The 19,899-nt window shown below is 37.4% G+C and overlaps 1 protein-coding gene across 4 annotated transcripts in view; it reads right to left on the bottom strand.

Moving 5' to 3' along the window:
* LOC138750907 (KN motif and ankyrin repeat domain-containing protein 1-like) overlaps positions 1–19,899 on the bottom strand; it is a 206,804-nt gene that overhangs the window by 22,873 nt on the left and 164,032 nt on the right. For all 4 annotated transcript variants that reach the window (XM_069913036.1, XM_069913034.1, XM_069913032.1 and 1 more), the window contains exons 4-5: positions 12,359–12,472; positions 10,405–10,519 (exon numbers count right to left, since the gene is read on the bottom strand). In XM_069913036.1, coding sequence (XP_069769137.1) covers positions 10,405–10,519; positions 12,359–12,472 — 229 coding nt within the window. The remainder of the gene's footprint in view (positions 1–10,404; positions 10,520–12,358; positions 12,473–19,899) is intronic.

Raw genomic sequence — 19,899 nt, 5'->3', positions numbered from 1 at the left:
GTTAGGCCACATTTGGAATGGTGCATACAGTTCTGGTTGCAATATTACAGGAAGGATGCGAGGAAATAGAAAGAATGCAGCAAAGATTTACCAGACTGTCACTCTGCAGGGACAACCCTGAGCTTCCTGTAGATTTGTCACTGAATTCCTCATTCTCCTCTGACCTTTTGGTCTATTTCCCCTATACTGTTACAGTAAGGCTCAATGCAAATTTGAGGACCAACACCTCATTTGCAGCCTTCTGCACTCCATATTGAATTGAACAACAGGTAACTTGATTTCTTGATCTGTATCAGTAATCCATCTGGAATATTAGATCAGCTTGTATTTTTATTTCTCTCTGGGAATGAAGGACATGCCCAGCCTACTCTGCATGTTGCAACTCCTCCATTCATTTGCATGTTCTCATTTCTGAACTACACCCATTCACTCACTAAACAGATATCTTATTTACATCTTATCCCCATGGTTACATATTTTACTCTATCAGAGACATTTCCTTCCCATTATCACCCCTGCAGCTTTACAAACTTTTGTCTCCTTTTCGGTTCTGACCTAAGGATCTTCGACCCAAAATGTTAACTCTTTTTCTCTTAGATTTGTTCTCACATCACAGGAGTGCTCTCATAGCAGCTTATAAAATTATGAAGGGTACAGACAGGGTAGAGTGTCAAATTCTTTTTCCCATTGGAGGGGAGTCTTAGATAAGAAGGCAGAGGTTGAAGAGGGAAAGAAATTGAAATGGAGTTCTGAGGGGTAGGTGGTCACATGGAATAAGGTGCCAGAGATGGTGGAGGAGACAGATAAAAAATGCAGAATTTGAAAAGCCCTTGGATGGGAATGTGGATCCAAAAGGAATGAAGGAATATGGGACTAATGGAGACAAAGGCATCATGTTTGGTGTTTGAGCTGATAGTGAAGACTCCACTTCTGCACTACACAGATTTATGACCAACTTCAGAAATGTTGCCTATTTGATGTTTTACTGTGAAATTGCCATTATTGGATAAACAGATTTCATAGAACAAGCTGATGACTCCAGTTATATAAAAGCACAAATGCATGAAGTCATTCAACTTTAGTGCATTGAGCCAATTAAGCAAAGATACAGAATTTAGTCCACTCAAATTTGATCTCTTATTACCTCAGTTATTTTTGGATCTCAGAACAAAACACAAAATGTTGGAAATGTTCATTAAGAATACTGTGGAGAGAGAAGGAGAGTTAATGTTTCTAGATTCATTTTAAGCAGTTTTGTTTCAATTGGAGACGCAACACCACCAGATTGCAGCAGGACAGGGTTTATTTCTTGCCTGCAAAAATCTCTAGGATGACAAAATTTGCTTGTTAGTCAAAATATTATGACATTTGTCCATGGTTTCATAATTTAAAATTTGCATAGTCAGTTTTCAACAATATTTGTGGCATTTCTCATTACAGCATTTAATTTAACAATAGGCCAGCAAGGCTACTGATAACCCATGAAATTTTGTAAATTTAAATTTATCTTTTAAAAATTAGACATACAGCACTGTTACAGGCCAATTCAGTCCTACGAGTCCATGCTGCCAAAATTACACCTCATTAACCTACACCCCAGTATGTTTATTTCTGAAGGGTGGGAGGAAATTGGAGCCACAGAGAAAACTCACACAGATATGGTGAGAACATACAACTCCTTACAGACAGCATGGGTTTCGAACCAAGGACCTGTCTCAACTGCTGGCCCTGTAAAGGCATTGTGATAAATGCTACACCAACCATACTGCCCCAAATATTTTTGAAATTTTGTGACACTGAGTTGTGCCACAGTTATAGCAAATGTTTCATTGAAAATCTTTTCTTTAGTCTTTGATTTCTCAATTAAAGTCCTATCTACATAACTGATTTTTTTCAGGAATTGGATATGATGAGATGATGTGTCTCCCACGAGGCCAGCAAGCACGACATTGGGCAATGAGTGAACTTGTTCCCCACACGGTGCATCAAAGGAAAGAAGAACAAAGTGAATGTAAAAGGGTTCAGAGCCAGGAGATGAGCTGTGTATTAAATCTTAGCATAGAACAGTTGGGTCATATGTCCTGTTCTGCAGATCAGTTTTATTTCAGTTTATTTGTCACAAAATACCCAGTACAGTGATCAGGGTTATTCTGAGAACAGAATAACAGGTTATCTCTAATATTCGTGCAGCCATAGATTAAATAGCACCAAGAACAGCATAACAGCATTGTTATGGGATGCATTTAGGAACCACATTGTTGCAGGGAACATGGTGTCTTTAAGCCTGAGTGTGCACACTTTCACACTCAAGGATTTGCTCATTGGGAGGAGGGACAGTGTGTTCAGGGTGTGACTGCTACATCAGGATGTTGGCTGCCTTTCCAAAGCAGTTGGAGATGTACGTGGAGTCAATGGAAGGGTGGGAATTTGCATTATTCTGTATTCATCATCTTCTGTAGCTTCTTCTGATTTTGAGCAGAGCAGCTCCGGGAGCCACGTGATGGAGTAGGGGCCGGTAGGGTAAAACCAGCCCTCTCCAGAAAAAAAGAAAAAAAGGACAAAGCTTAACAAATAGAAAGTATAAGAAATAGAAGACAAAGTTGCAAAGAGAAAGACAATGGCACCCAGGAAGGAATAAGTAAGAACAACGGGGAAAAAAGAAAAGTAATCGGAAATGAATGAAGAAGGCTTTACCTGCACGAAGGAACAGAGAGCCATGGTGGCGAAGAGCGCCCAATCTCCGAGGTTGGTGCTGGCCCATGGAGTTGCGACCCCCTGACCAGTGGACTTCAAAAATGGCTCTCAGAGCCAAAGAAAAGTGCGCAACTGCACATGCGGGAAGAGTTGCGGATGCGCAGTGCGCAAAGGTGAAAGGAAACACCGACAGGAGGGGGGCAAACACAGCACGACCAGCTGAGGGATGCCCGATACCAGGGCTCTCAGCTGGAAGATGAGGAAGGCAGCAGGAGTGAAGAAGAAAGTCGACGGGGTGAACTGCAAGAGGAGCAGCAGCAGGAGGCCCGACAAATGAGCAGCCCAGGAGGAGAGGATCAACAACAAGAAGCCCAGCAAGAAGAGGCCTCACAAAGTGATACAAGCAACTCATCAGGAGAATCAGAAGAAACACAGATACAAAGAGAAGAAGAAGACACAAACACAGGTACAGACACAGCAGAAGAGGAAGAAAAAGACCAAGATCATCACAGAGAAATAGAAGGTAAAACAGATGGACAGAATATAGATAAAGCCTTTTTTAAAGAACAAATGAGAGCATTAAAAGAATGGTTGTCATTAGAATTTAGTGCAATTAAAAGAAAAATGAAAAGAACAGAAGATAAAATGCAAAGTTTAGAATGGGTCATAACAGAAATAGGGAAAAGAGTAGAGAATGTGGAAGAATGTGAAATGGCTGTAGAAATGGAAGTAAATGACTTAAGAAGAAAATTGGAAGAAAGTGACAAAAAAAACTTAAAGAGACACAAGAGTTGTTATCTCAGAAAATTGATATGTTGGAAAATTATAGTAGGCGAAACAACATAAAAACAGTGGGCCTGAAGGAGGGTGAAGAAGGCACAGACATGAAGGAATTTATGAAAGAATGGATCTTGAAGGTCCTGGGCACGACAGAAATGCAGGAAGGAATGGAAATAGAAAGGGCACAGAGAACACTAGTTCCAAAACCGCAGACACATCATAAACCAAGGTCCATCATAGTAAAAATTTTAGAGATATACGACAAGAGAAAACATACTGGAGTGGGCAAGGAATAAAATTAGAGAATACAATAAACCATTGGAATACAAGGGTCAAAAAATATTTTTTTACCAAGACATAAGTTTTGAACTCTTAAAGAAGAGGAAGGAGTTTAATACAGTAAAATCGATTCTATGGAAAAAAAAGGTTATAAATTCATGTTAAGACATCCAGCCGTGCTTAAAATATTTATACCTGGGGAGCAAAACAGACTTGTTCTTGGATCCGGAGGAAGCACAAGAATTCACAGAGCGTTTACAGGATAGAAGGAGAGATGTAATAAGATTGAAGAAAGGTGATAAGGTATAGAAAAGATGTAAAAACAATGTATATGTAAAGAACTAAAGAGGGAAAAGAGAGGGGAAGGAAAGAAGGGGAAAAAAAGGGAGAGTTTTGTTATATGTGTAAAAAAGTGTTTTCTGGGGGGTTTGGGGGAGAGAGAATAACTGTCACTGTGAAATTAGTTGACGCTTGTGAGCAAGATCGCAATCCAAATGGAAAGGGGAATTGTGGTTGCCTGGCAAGGATAAGGGGAAACTCAGAGAAGGGGGTGGGGCATTTGGGGTTAAGGTAATATTGGGTATGGGAATTGTTGGAGTATTTTATGTTTTAAATACATTGAGTTTAAAAAGGGAAAACAGAGATGAAAATGGGGAAAAGGGGGGATGGAGGTGGTGAGGAAGTGGAAGAGGTGTAAACAAGATACAAGATGGCCACTTTGAACTATATGACTATAAACATTAATGGAATACATAACCAAATTAAAAGGAAGAGGCAATTAAATTTACTGAAAAAAGAAAAAAATAGATATAGCATTTGTGCAGGAAACGCATATAACTGAAGCGGAACATAACAAATTAAAGAGAGCCTGGGTAGGATATGTAGCGGCAGCATCATATAATTCAAAATCTAGAGGTGTAGCCATGTTAGTTAACAAAAATGTACCAATCAAAATAGATGAGAAAATAATAGATTCAGCGGGGAGGTATGCAATGATAAAGTGTCAGATATACTCAGAATCTTAGAATTTGCTCAATATATTTGCATCTAATGAGGAGGATCAAAAGTTATTGCAGGATATTTTTTTGAAGATTGCAGATATACAAGGAAATATATTGATAGGAGGGGATATTAACCTTAATTTGGATCCAATGTTGGATAAAACTAGACAAAAGACAAGCACAAAGAATAATGTAGCTAAATTTATGGTAAAATCAATGCAGGAAATTAAACTTATGGATATATGGAGAAGGCAACACCCAAGAGAGAAGGAATATTCAAATTATTCGAGTAGGCATAAAACATACTCAAGGATTGATATGTTTTTGTTGTCAGCCCATATTCAACGGAGAGTTAAGAAAACTGATTATAAAGCTAGACTACTATTTGATCATTCACCCATGTTATTAGTAATTAAACTGGAAGACATCCCACCAAAAAACATATCTTTTTTTTTCTTCTTTGACTTGGCTTCGCAGACGAAGATTTATGGAGGGGTATTGTCCACGTCTGCTGCAGGCTTGTTGGTGACTGACAAGTCCGATGCGGGACAGGCAGGCATGGTTGCAGCGGTTGCAAGGGAAAATTGGTTGGTTGGGGTTGGGTGTTGGGTTTTTCCTCCTTTGTCTTTTGTTAGTGAGGTGGGCTCTGCGGTCTTCTTCAAAGGAGGTTGCTGCCTGCCGAACTGTGAGGCGCCAAGATGCACGGTTGGAGGCGATATCAGCCCACTGGCGGTGGTCAATGTGGCAGGCACCAAGAGATTTCTTTAGGCAGTCCTTGTACCTCTTCTTTGGTGCACCTCTGTCTCGGTGGCCAGTGGAGAGCTCGCCATAGAACACGATCTTGGGAAGGCGATGGTCCTCCATTCTGGAGACGTGACCCACCCAGCACAGTTGGGTCTTCAGCAGCATGGATTCGATGCTTGCGGACTCTGCCAGCTCGAGCACTTCGATGTTGGTGATGAAGTCATTCCAATGAATGTTGAGGATGGAGCAGAGACAGCGCTTGATGGAAGCGTTCTTGGAGCAGTAGGTGATGCCAGTAGAGGACTCATGATTCGGAGCTGATCAGGAGTGTGGGTATGACAACGGCTCTGTACATGCTGATCTTTGTATGTATCTTCAGGTGGTTGTTTTTCCAGACTCTTTTGTGTAGTCTTCCAAAGGTGCAATATTTGCCTTGGCGAGTCTGTTGTCTATCTCATTGTCGATCCTTGAATCAGATGAAATGGTGCAGCCGAGGTAGGTAAACTGGTTGACCATTTTGAGTTCAGTGTGCCCGATGGAGATGTGGGGGTGCTGGTGGTCATGGTGGGGAGCTGGCTGATGGAGGACATATAGATGGAGGTTAAACTCCATGCTACTTAAAAGGCAGGAATTTAGAGAGTTTATTGAACACTAAATTAAAATATATTTTGAAATAAACACGGAATCAGTGAAAGACAAATTTATATTATGAGACGCAATGAAAGCCTTCATTAGAGGGCAGATAATAAGTAATGTAACCAAGATGAAAAAGGACTACAATCGGGAAATAGAGAAGTTGGAAAGGGAGATAGTAAGTACAGAAAAGGAACTAGTAAAAAGGGATGATATAACGAAAAAGAGAGAATTGGCGGACAAAAAATTAAATACGAAACATTACAAACATACAAGGTGGAGAAGAACATAATGAAAACAAAGCAAAAGTATAACAAACTGAGAGAAAAAACACATAAAATATTAGCCTGGCAACAAGCTAAAAGAACTGTATTGGCATCAAGGAAAAAGGACAAACAATAGAGATTAATGAAAACTTTAAGGAATTTTATGCATAATTATACCAAACTGAGAACGAGGGGAAAGAGGATAAAATAGGAGAGATTTTAGCTAAAATTGAACTGCCGAAATTGCAAGAGGAACAAAACAAACTGATAAAACTATTTGAAATAGAGGAAGTACACGATATATTAAAAAAGCTGCCAAACAATAAAAACATCAGGAGAGGATGGATTTCCAATAGAATTCTACAAAACATTTAAAGAGTTATTAATTCCTCTTCTCCTGGAAGTAATGAACCAAATAGAAGAAACACAAAACTTGCCAGATTCATGTAAGACAGCAATAATTACACTAATACCAAAGACGGGGAAGGATTCATTAACACCAGCATCATATAGACCAATATCTCTACTTAACTCAGACTATAAGATAATAGTGAAATTATTAGCAAACAGATTGGCCAATTGTGTACCAAAAATAGTAAAACAAGATCAAACTAGATTTATTAAGAAAAGACGAACGGCTGATAATGTCTGTAAACTTATTAATCTAATTCATGCAGTTCGAGGAAATAAGAAACCAACAGTGGCTGTTGCTTTAGATGCAGTAAAAGCCTTTGACAGAGTAAAGTGGAATTACTTCTTTAAAGTATTATAGAGGTTCAATCTACCAGAAAAATATATAAATTGGATTAAAGCATTGTATAATGGACCATTGGCGAAGGTAACAGTAAATGGATATGTATCGAGCCAATTTAAATTAAGTAGGACAACTAAACAGGGATGTCCACTATCCCCCTCATTGTTCACCTTAGCAATAGAACCATTGGCAGAACTGATAAGAACAGAAAATAAAAGGGATAAAAATAAAGGAGAAGGAGTATAAAATCAGCTTATTTGCAGATGATATCATAGTATACCTAACAAAACCAGAAATATCAATAAAAGAATTATATAAGAAATTGAAGGAATATGGAGAAATATTGGGGTATAAGATCGATGCAAATAAAAGTGAAGTGATGCCAATGAGTAACATGGATTTATACAGAATTTAAAAAAGAATCACCATTTAAATGACAAGCACAAGCAATCTGATACCGAGATATCAGCCAATAAGAAAGAAATTGCAGGAAGACTTAGAACATTGGAAAGAATTACCGCTAACGTTGATAGGGAGGGTAAATTGCACTAAAATGAATGTGTTCCCAAGGATACAATACTTATTTCAATCAATTAACAGACAAATTCTTTAATGAACTAAAAAGAATAATAAGGAAATTCTTAGATAAATTAACAGAGAGGTATAACCAAGTTGGTTTGCAGTTACCAAACTTTAAAAATTATTGTAGAGCCACACAATTAAGGTATTTATCAGACTTTTACCAGACAAGGGAAAAACCAGACTGGACTAAGATATAACTAGATAAAATAGGGGAGAAGGTACCAGAACATATACTTTATAAGTGGGATGAAAAGCTGGTGCAATATAAAAGCTCACCAGTACTGCATCATTTATTTAATAGATGGAAGAAGATCCACTTAGAAAGGAAAAAAAAACAAATTACCAAATACCAAAATTGTCATTGACACAAAACCTTTAGAGAATGGGAGAGAAAAGGAATCAAAAGAATAGAAAATTGTTTTTTGGGAAATAATTTAACATTTGATCATTTGAAGTACAAATATGGAATAACTCATGGTACAATGTTTGCATATCACCAACTGAAAGCTTATTTAAAGGATAAATTGGGAAACAGACTGAGATTACCAGAAGGAAGCAGCTTTGAATATGTGATTACAGACACAATGATAATTAAAAGATTTATAATGAACATGTACATTAAGCTGCAAGACAAGGAAAATGATGAAATAAGCTATAAACCTAAACAAAAGTGGGAAAAGGATTCGAACATAAAGATAAAAAATGAAGCATGGGAAAAGCTATGCTCCGGAACTATGAAGAAAACAATAAACATAAGATTACGCATGATATAGTATAATTGGTTTATAAATCACTCCTCAAAAATTAAAAGAATGGGATCCAACATTATCAGATAGATGTTTTCGCTGTAAGAAGGAAATGGGAACAACAATACATGCAATTTGGGCATGTAGAAAAGTGAATATGTTTTGGGAAGATCTAAATCAGATATTAAATAAAATTACAAAAAAATAACATACCAAAAAATCCACAGATTTTCTTTCAAGTAACATAAGAAGTAATGAATTAGGCCTCAAATTGGATAAAGCACAAAAATGATTCATTATGATAGCCTTAGCAGTAGCAAAAAAGTGTATAATGTTAACTTGGAAAATGGAAGAGAGCCTGAGAATACAGCAATAGTACATGGAAATGAATAAATGCATTCCATTGGAAAAAAATAACATATAATTTAATAAATAAAGTCACATTATTTGAAAAAATTTGGGAACCATACATGGAACACAACAGGGAGAGCTTGCCTCGGACCTCCCCCCCCTCAAAAATGATAAGAAGACAAAACAATTTGATTCAGTGTGTAAAAGCAGATGACCCATTTTTCTTGTTTATTTTTCACTGTGTGAAGACATCGTTTTATGGTTTATTGTATTATATTTGTTGAATATTTATTGGTCTTGGAGGGGGGTGGGAAGGGAGGGTAGGGGGATAAAAAGAGAGAAAATGCCACTGTGTATATTTAATGAGAAATGTTTGTATATATTTTGGTTGACATGGTTCACAGTGTGAAAAATTAAAAAAATATTAAAAAAAAGAGCAGAGCAGCTCCCATGCCACACTGTGATGCATAATGAGGAACAAAGGAGAATATGGCAAACTTCTTTTACCTTCTAAGAAAGTAGAGGTGTTAATGAGCTTTCCTGACCATTGTGACAGGTCAGCCCATTTGAGATATTTGTTCAAAAGAACTTGAAGCTGTATATTCTTTAGACCAACATCATTAATATGGACAGGATGTAGATTCTGGCCCCTCTCCTGAAGTCAATGATCATCTCTTCTGTTTTATTGATTACATGCATTTGATAGAGTTGGCATGCAAAGGTTTACTGCTTAGGGTTGTATACAAATATGACTTGATGAAATCTTTATTCCAATTAATTTCAAATTATTATTTATTTAAAATAAGCAATCTACAACAAAACAACCATGGTTCCATTTTCTTTCAAAATGGAATTAGCAAAAATGCACAGTTTCTGTTCAGAAAGATTATTTGGTAATTACTACCTATGTGCCAATAAATACATGTTCCATCTTCCAGTGGTATTTTTGAGCTCATGTTTCCAATGGCCATTTCTTACAGAAACCAGACAGACATTACATATGGATAACAGTTTTAAAGTTAATTACAAAATATAATTTTCATAGTCAATGAGTAAATGAATACATAATACTACAGTAAAACCTCGTTAGAATGCGATAGTTGGAGTCCAAGATTTCATACCATGTTACAGCCAAGTCACGGAACAGATGCAGGGTCGGCCGACAAGCCGCAGGGCAGCGGGGAGGGGGACTGTCAGGCGTGAGTTCAGGGGCTGTCAGCCCGCCCCTTAGAAGTTTGGGGTCCACAGACACCCGTGCTATAAGCGATTCCGCGGATTAACAAATCCCGTTCTAACGAGGTTTCACTGTAGATTAGCCTTGTATTTTTATATTCTATGGCAGGTTAAATGCCATAGAAAAAAATTTTGAAAACAAATTGCACCTTTTCCCAAATTTTTCAACATTTCAATTTTCTGATACTGAATTGCCCTTTTAATGTCTTTTTAACTAGATAGTATATGGTTTTATTTGCAAGAGCTGGGAAGAATAAAAGAATTCAAACTAAAAGCTTTATTGTTCATTTGGGAATTATTATCACATTGCTGAATAGGACCAGCAGAGATTCCAGACTTACCCTCCATTAACACCCACAAACTGAAGGTTTTTCTTCATACCATTTGCTTCATGCTTTCTGGGGCCATCTTTCTTTTTCATGATGGATTTTAGTGCTCCTGTGCTGCCAGAAGGCACTACAACAAAAGAAAGCATTTAATCCTGAATTTGTGAGATACGTTAACCACAAAGTGATAGCCATTTGGCTTCCAAAAAAGTGGAGCATATTTATGTACCTTCCAGCCTCCTCCCTTCTCAATCACAGTAACAGAATGAAGTTGAGAGATCGAGGGAAGGTAAAGCAAAAGGATGGGAGACTACATGATGAAAAATGTGAAAATTCTACCTCCATGAAAGCCAACAGGACATGAACATAACATTACAATACATTAAAAGATGAATAGGGTGGAATATTCAGAATGCTTTAAACAAATCTCAATCAAAACTAGTTTCCCATTGCATCCATGCCAAACACAAGAAAAACTATTTAAGCTATTCCCATGCTCCTCCTTTCAGAGTGTATTCTCAGTGCCAGCTGAGTGACGGGAGCAGAACTGAACAATCCTCTGCAAGGTTCGTGACATTCAGATATTTGTAAGCAATTCTTAATTTCTCATTACAAGAATGATATTTGCAGATGTTTGGGATTTGGTTGCCTTTCACCATTTAAGGCAAGGATAATGGGAAGACCAAGAAATGGCAACAAAAAATGAATTCATTTCACGTAAATTAAAAGGATTTCAAAATTGCTCAGATTTCCATACATTGTGCAAAAGCAAAGCATAATCTGCACAAAAAGCCAAGCAACTTTATGAGAATTTTGTAGCATATCCCCAAATCAGTTTCCAGGAAGCATTTTATTGAGAACTAGAAACAGTTGCCTGAAAACCTACTGAATTGGAGATCAGAGAGATAAATAACATAAATGAATGTTATATAAAATCAAACAACACTATCATACTTTGTAAATAATAACAAAAAATATTAAAACTAATTGTAAAGTGGAAATTTAAAAGATTAATTAGTTCATGAGGCAGTTATGAAAAGAAAGAATCATTGTTGTAATGAATGCAGAATACTGAGGACAAAACAATGTGAATTTAAAAAAATGATCAGATGGATTATACACTGGCTATGAAACAGATGGTGGTTACAGTGGGCACATAAGATCACAGCTTCAGTTTTCTCAGTGCTGAGCAAGACCAATTTAAGCCAAATCTAAGGCAGGTGAGAAATGCAGTCAGCTAGCATTCTAGTATCATTATCAAATAGATGGAAACAAACTGGAGGGGTAATGGGAGTGGAGAGGTAGCACTAATATTATCAGCATATGCAAATTTCTCTCTCATCAAAACAAAAACAGAATTAGATGCAAGCATTTTACTGAAGAGTTTGGGAACTAATATGGGCAAATAATTGCCATGTCAAATAATACCAGGACCCATCTCAAGAACTGACGCTTACAATTACATATAAAGCACAATTCCAAGAATTGCTTTCAATACATACAAAATAATCTTTTTCTTTTAGACATGCCAGAGACTCAAGGTAGCTCTGTTGGTAAGAGACAGACATTCGGATTCTGAAATTTGTAGCAAAAATTAATCTGCTGGAGGAACTTAGCAGGTCAAGCAGCATCAATGGAGGAAAAGATGCTGTAGGGGAAAATTCTCCCCACTGACTGTTCAACCCACTGAGTTCCTCCAGACGATTATTTTTAGCTCAGGAAACAGTTGAGAGAATTTGTGTATGTTGGCCATTCTTGGGAGTTTTCCCAATTGAATTGTAAAAATAAGAAAACTAGCCACCACAAAATGTTCTTTATAAACTTCTCATGTTAATTTGATTTATGTTTAAAGTGGTCCAAGAATGCCTTTCGCTCCTGGAGAAGTCACATATTGCAGTTATTTTGGGGCTGTGATTGCCATGTTTATTAGCTGGTTTTGGTTTTAAAATAGTGTTTCCACGATACATACCATGAAGTGGAGTTGCTGTTTGCTGGTTGGCCAACACAGTTTGAAGAACAACGTCTTCCTGTTGCGACAATGTCTCGCAAGAGTCTCCGATCTTTAAAGTTGTAACTTGGGTATCTAGTGTTGACAGAATTGTAGAGGCAATAAGATTGAAGGTTTGAATATAACTGTGCACCCTTCTGACTTCTATATAAGGCAACTTCTCAACATGAAGCAAAATTTTTGAAGCATAATGTTTAATATTTATAAGTCAGCAATTTAATATTTGGAAAGTAGATATCCACAATTACAGTGCGAGCACACAAACATAGAGGAAATGATAATCTGTGTATATGAGAGGCATTAAACACACACGTGACTCAATGACTGGAAGAATACATCACAATGTAACTGAAGCCCATGGAGACAGGTATAACAGACAGCTGGAGGAAGAGTTAGAGATTCATAGCACATAGTTTGATGGAATAGGGCCAGGAGGTGGGAATTGTATAGATGAGAAACTAAGGAAAGAGGAGAGGATATGTGATAGTAAGAACCAAGAGGAAGAGGTTTCAGAGCAACATTAAGGATTAATCCGATATGCGAGGTGATCAGTAGAGCATGCAGAAAAAGAGCAGAAAAACTGAAGAGATTGTTTCAATCTCAAAGATTTTTGCTTCTACATGAAACTCCATTCTAGAGGTTTGAACCACGGACAATGCAACCTAGAACTTAGTTGTTTAAGTTGGAAATCAGCTTAAATGGAATATTATTTGTCATGCCAATGCTAGCTAATTAGAGGGACATCCTTTTCCAAGAAACATTTGAAAGGAATAAAATGTGTTTAAAAATATACCGACAAAGAGTTTATAGAGTGGAAAGTCCAAAAGACCCAGATGTCTCAAGATTTGATGTTTGTCAGCACCAAATTAACTTATTTACCATAAGTATCATGCGGAGTGAGATAATTACAGTCATCATAGAGGAGACTCAAATATTTTAATGTTGCCTTGAGTTAGAGAAGGGGGACATTTTTCAGGATTCTGTTCAGTGCCTCCTGCTGTGAAGTTCAATGAATTTCAGGAATGGGTTCATGTAACAATCAAAAAAAGGCAGTTTATATATCAAAGCTCTCATTGATATGGAACAAGGTCATCATACCTATGGAACCAAATGAGGCATATTGTTGGAAGAGGTAAGAAAAAAAAGCATAAAGTCATAAAAATATTATTTAAATGTCAATCAAGCAATATCAAATTTAGAAAATGGTATAAAAATATTTTTAAAAGTCTCATTAACTTTAAAAAGCAAGCCCACGACATTAGTAAAATTCATAGGTACAAACTAAATGTTACAACCTCCTGTTTCACTTCACAATTGCTTATTAGCTGGCTGTGCATCCAGTCCATTTCATTTCAAACTTGCAACATTTTCAGTTTCTTTGCTCTTTTGAAATACTGATTTTTCATGCTTTAAATTAAATTTAATGAGCCACCCCAAGTGCCACCAGTAGTATCTTTCTTCTACTGACACTGCTTGACCTGTGAAGTTCTTCCAGCACTTCAGGGTTTAGTTTTTGCCCTCCGTCTATTATCTTGATATTCACCATTTGCATTCTTCAACAGGAAATTCTGTTAGGATAAGACGAGCGGATATAATACCGACAAAAACAAGCTACCTAAATCCCATTCAACTCGCACAGTCTGTGGAGTGATACTTATGCTAAAGGGCGTAACTATAAAAGATCCAATACTTTAAATGAATGGAATGTTTTTGGCTGCATTTACTTCAGCAGTGCATAAATGAGCACAAGGCAGAGAACTACAAGTACTCTGAAAGAAAAATTTCCTGTTTACACTAGCTTGCCATGTTAATCGTTGCCAACAACCACAGCTTCATCCCATCAAAATAGGCTCATTCTTTAACCATCTGTGCCTTGATTTTCTTCAGTGAACTAGAGTCTAACAAAAACACTTGCTAAAATCCACATTATTTTATTACCAGAAGTTACCCAATTCAACTGTATAATTTTCCTTTATATAATTACTGAGGGGTGATTAAGGTCATTTGAATACTCCGACAAAAGACCATTTTTATTGCAACAGAACTAAGTTGCTGAAATGGAGGAAATATATTTTGCTTTTAGAAAAATATTTTGACAGCCACCCACTACCGACGTATTTGCTCAGTTCGTTTACTGTCCAATGAGGAATTTATTTCACAAATACTGGGTAGGTTTCAGGTACCCTGTATAGTTTATGCTCAGTAATCTCTTCCACCATGTTTGTTAATAATTACCTTTATCACTCCAGTGTTAGATGGGGAAATTTATCTCATGGCTTCTACTTTACAAAATGCCCAAGTTGGCATTGACCAAGAGAATTTGAACGAAATGATAAATCTAACAATACTTACTTTCCAGGTTTGCAAATAAATAGCCAATTGAGGAAAGTTTGGAAAGTGACCTTTTATAAGTTCAATCCAGGAAAAGTCACTGGCATCAGGCAAAGGGGAAGGAAAGTGAACAAACATTGTTAACAATTATGTAGATGAGAGATGCCCAAATGTGCAATTGCAGATTCCTGCAGTATTAGAGTGATTTATTTCCTTCATCTCACCTCTGCTGAAAGCTTTTTGAGAAAGGGCCTCACATTGTGCTGCACTGAGGGGAAGAAGATGGCAGAGTAATTTCATAGCACTGCAGTAGCTTGCCCCTGAACAACACAAGGAACAAACTCCTTTGGCCTTTTCCTTCATTACCTAGTCAAGGAATTGTCAAAGTTGGTAGGGTGGGAAAATGAAAAGCAATGTGATGTTGGCCAGGCCCTCCTCATGAAAAAATGTTTTCTAGTTAGCATTACTTAAACCGCAGAAAATAAGATTTCAAATTAGAAATTTACTTCAAAAAGCACCAGTGGTTTTTGACATGTCACTTATTGTTCAAGGGGATGGGCATTATTTATCTACAAATTTGCAGCCATTGTCCAAACACATTGGTCAATAAGAAACAAAATGTGGTACCTCTGGGAGACCACCAAGACAATTATCCCTTTTGCTGCTGTTCTCAGGTAGAGATAGGACTACAGGCATCCATAAATAATAAAAATTACAACTTGTTTTAACTGCATGCATGTATTGAATCTATATGACTAATCACAAAAATGTGAAATATTTCCACAAGCACAAACCTATAATTATTCAACTAAACCGACTGGCTCTGCATTCCAACTTCTCCCTCAGTCTCCATTATGAATGTTATTTCTATGCTTCAGAATATCAGACTCTCCTGGTGGGAACAATATGCAGACTTGTCTACACTCTCCCAGCAGTTAGTTATTCAGAACTTGGTCAGTAAACTGGTGTGCACAATTTAAAAGTTTGCTATTAGCGACAGCACAAAAATAAAGATCCCACATCCCACTTAGCTATCTAAAACAGAAACCAGAGATTTAGTTTCAACAGGATAACCAATTGGATGTTTCAAAGATTGATTACAATTTTCCTGTAACCACATGTTTAAAATGTCCAATTCTTCTCATCTTTGTTACAAGGTACAAATGGGGGAAAATTTCCTTCCTTTGATCACCACATGACGCAGAGGTCTAATTGAGCATTGTGTTTCACCACCCCCCCCCCCCCCCCCCCCATGTCCCATGTACAATGCACCAAAATGGAGAAGTATTATTCATGGAAAAGAAAATGGTGGATAAGAAGGAAGCATCCACAGCAAGTCAATAAACCAGCAAAATGTAGACAGATAGTTGGTGAGATTTAGGCTGAGTGGTGTACAGTGAAATATTTGAAGGTAAACTTGAAGAATAACGAGATGTGAAATTGCATGCACAGAACTGTTTAAAAATGATCTGGGGGTTTACAAACAGAAACAAAGTTCAGCCAAACTTCATGAGAAAGGATAGACTCAATCTGAACATATTGACTGAGAAAGTGGTAGAGGCACAACATTTAAAAAGTACTTGGATGTAAATTTTACAGTGGAAAATAATCTAGGAATCTATTGTTTATTTCAAGAATCATTCACGTAAATCTAATCTAATCTTGGACATGAGCAGCAACATCCCGGATGTACTGCCCGAGATGATGGCACAGTTGGTGTAGTGGTTAGCGCAACACTTTCACAGCGCCAGCGATTGTGACCAGGGTTTGAACCCATGCTGTCTGTAATGAGTTTGTACATTCTCCTTGGTCTGTTTGGGTGTTCCCCTGGGGGTCTTGTTTCTTCCCACCCTTCAAAAAAAAAACGTAAAGGGACTGTAGGTTAATTTGGTGTACATTGGGCGGCACGGACTCGTGGGCCGAAATTGCCTGTTACCATGGTGTATATCTAAAGTTAAATTTAAAATTTATAGGTGGAGAAGGATACAGGCCTAGCACAGGTAAATAGAATTGTTGTCAATAAGAATCATGGTTGGCATGGAAGAGATGCACCATAGAGGGCATTACTGTATGTACCTTTCTATGATCATCAACTATTTTCTAATATCTTAGAGTCTAGAGAGAAACAGAGGTGGAAGAGACAGAAGCAAGAGTAGATATCAGAGTCCAGAAGACAATGCAGAAGCAGTATTTCAAGCTTGATTCCTTTAACTATGTACCTGTGCAAAACAACATTGTTGTCAGCAGATCCCAAGCTGTGGATTGGCACAACTAATGGTGTCATTGGCTTCAATTGCAGGGCATCATACATATTTTTGCATTTACATATGGGAGATATGAACACCTTCTTCAGCAAGATAAGGAAGAAATTACTGGGAACAAACAACTCTACTTGCATGGAGAGAAGCAGAGAACTGAGACTGCTCAGAACGCAGAGCAAGTTCTGTGGAGATTTCATGGAAGTGTTCAAAAATCATGAAAAATTTTGATTTTGTAAATAAGCCCATTTCCAGGTGCAGAACTGTTGGTCACTGGAGGAGATAGATATGAGAATATTTAGCAAATAAAACATTGGGGACACAAGGGAAAAATAATTCCTGCAAGGGAAATACATTGTTCAAAAGGTGGGAGGGACAGATTCATCAACTTCTAGAAAGAATTGGGAAATTTCCAAAGTCATTGAGAAAGTTAAGGAAATTACTCATTGAATCGCTTCTCCAAATTGGGCAAAAGACATACAATGAACTGGCCTCATCCTGTGGTGTATTATTGCGTACCACAACAGAAAGATATTACAGTATTGTAGCATCTGCTAACAGCAGCACTACTAAAATGAGAGACGTCCACACAGCACAAAGTGAACCAGTAATTGAACTCGAGGAGACTGCCCACTTCCTGTGAGGGGTGCACTGGCCCCTCACGGCGTCGCTCCCCATGCAGCGCCACACAACATGGAAGCAGTGCTGTCCACCAGGCAACGTGTGCCACATCTCCTCAGAAGGGAAGGGGGCCCACACCATCTTGTGTCAGATTACTGGGGCGGCAATTCAGCCTGTCTAACCGTGCGGTCATTCGGCCCACTACAGCATCATCCCAAATTGTAAAAATCTTGATTTTTTTTACCGTCCAAAATCTAACTTTTGGTGTTATTTTGGACGGTAAAAAAAAAATTCATGATTAAATCAGCCATGCTCTGCTGTTCACTGCATGCTACAGGAGGTCACAAAATCAACTCCTGAGCAATCCCCTTACATCAGGACCTGTCATTGGCAATCTTATGTGAGAATTAAATAGCATCAAAATTAGCAATTAAGTGGTATGTAAGTATTTAATTTACTATGTGACTTCATCTTTTTATCCAATTTGAGGCAAAATCTGGAAAATCAAACCTTTAAAATGAAGGATTATTTTCCAGGAGTTTTATTTCTGGCATTTCATTAATGACCAACTGCTACCCCTCAACCATCATATGATGAATTTGCCAAGCACTGATGCATTCTTTCAGGTCACAGAATACATTTCCCCTGTCAGATCCTGTAATGCATCTTCTCAGAGTGCAAAATCAGCATAAACCAACAATTTAAAATTACAAAACACCATGACCACTGCAGTGAGAAAATTCATGTGCATCAACGGAGCTGCATTCAGTGAGACTGAATCATTATTAAAGATAGGGTTAAGCCCTTGCTTTCTCTGTTCTGGTGAATGTGTATTTTCCCACTGATGTTACCCGTCCTGCAAGTGCTTCCAGATTATTATTTCAGATTTTCAGCCTTAGTAGTAGTTGGGCAGAGAGAACAGGAGGGGAGGAGCAGAGAGAAGAGGAGGGAGAAAGTGAACAGGGTGTAGAAAATGGGTGGGCGTGTTGGGCAGAAATGGAAATTGCAACACTATTAAAAAAAGTCCTTCAGACTTTCCAAATGTCTTGCCAGCCTAGGTACAATGATTGGCAATTACCTTGCACGAAACAAGATCTCTGACAGCAGTAGGAAAAATGAAAGTTAACCCAAGACTGTTAAACACTGATTAAACTTAGCTGGGATCATGATCGTCTCAACTGGTATAGAAAATCTCTGCTTATTGATGTAATACTGAGTCAGCATCTCAACAAGTCAACTACTCTTTGCTCATAGTCGGACATGAAATGGTGTTTTCTTTTCCCTCTCAAGAGTGAATATTTCTACCACTGAGCCAGCTGAGATTTTTGAGTTGAAAGTAATTTCATTTTGGATAGTCAAAGTCATTTTCTTTCAAATCAAAATGCTTGAGTAATCTGCAACCTTTGTGAATAAAATAATATCTTTAAACAAGAATGTCTGCAGTCACTGTGATTGTAGTAAATACACAAAAGTGCTGGAGAAACTCAGTAGGTGCAGCAGGGTCCATAGGAGGTAAAGATATATAACCAATATTTAGGCCATGAGCTCTTACTCAAAGTATGAGCAAAAAGCAGGCAGCCTTTTTTAAAAATAAGTTTTGTTTTGGTTAAAGAGAAAGAATATAAGTTTTCAAATCAAATGTTCCCCCGTCCACAGTCTGGCAGCATACAACGAACAATCAGAACAAGAATTGATTTAAATACCTATGCTTTTATATAGTTTCTCATTCAACAAATGCTGGTGTCATTTTCTATTTTTATTTCAGATTTCCAGTATCTGCTGTTTTGTTTTGAACTTCACAAAGTACATAAATTTATTGGCAGGAACAAACGTGTAATTATTTTGGTATAACAAAATAGCAGCTTGCTTTAACTTCTGTAGTATAAAAATATAACAGCAGTAATTGGAATACAATTTAAATAAGGGTTTCATCTTCCGTGCTTATTTCACTCCAGACAGAATACTTCGAGGAAAATGTCACATTCATTTCAGAATTTCATCATGGAATAAACTACTTGAAGGAATAAACCCTGTAAGTAAATTAGAAGGCTACAATAGGGGGAAGGTGAACCATAAATATCAAGGAAATTTAAGCATTTATTTTACACTCAAACCCACATGCTTTATTACATTTACTTGCTCTTATTTATATTTTCATGGTAGTCACAGAGCATTTTATCATTGTTCTTTCAGTTTGTTTAATTCAAATACTTCCTAATTTGATTGGAAGGTCAAAGGGTTTGATTTAGTGAAAAAACAGTGCCACAGTAAGCTTGCAAGGAGCACAAGAGG

This window comes from Narcine bancroftii, unplaced genomic scaffold (assembly GCF_036971445.1).
Source record: "Narcine bancroftii isolate sNarBan1 unplaced genomic scaffold, sNarBan1.hap1 Scaffold_302, whole genome shotgun sequence".
Lineage (NCBI taxonomy): Eukaryota > Metazoa > Chordata > Chondrichthyes > Torpediniformes > Narcinidae > Narcine > Narcine bancroftii.
This window is presented reverse-complemented; position numbering and strand designations above follow the sequence as displayed.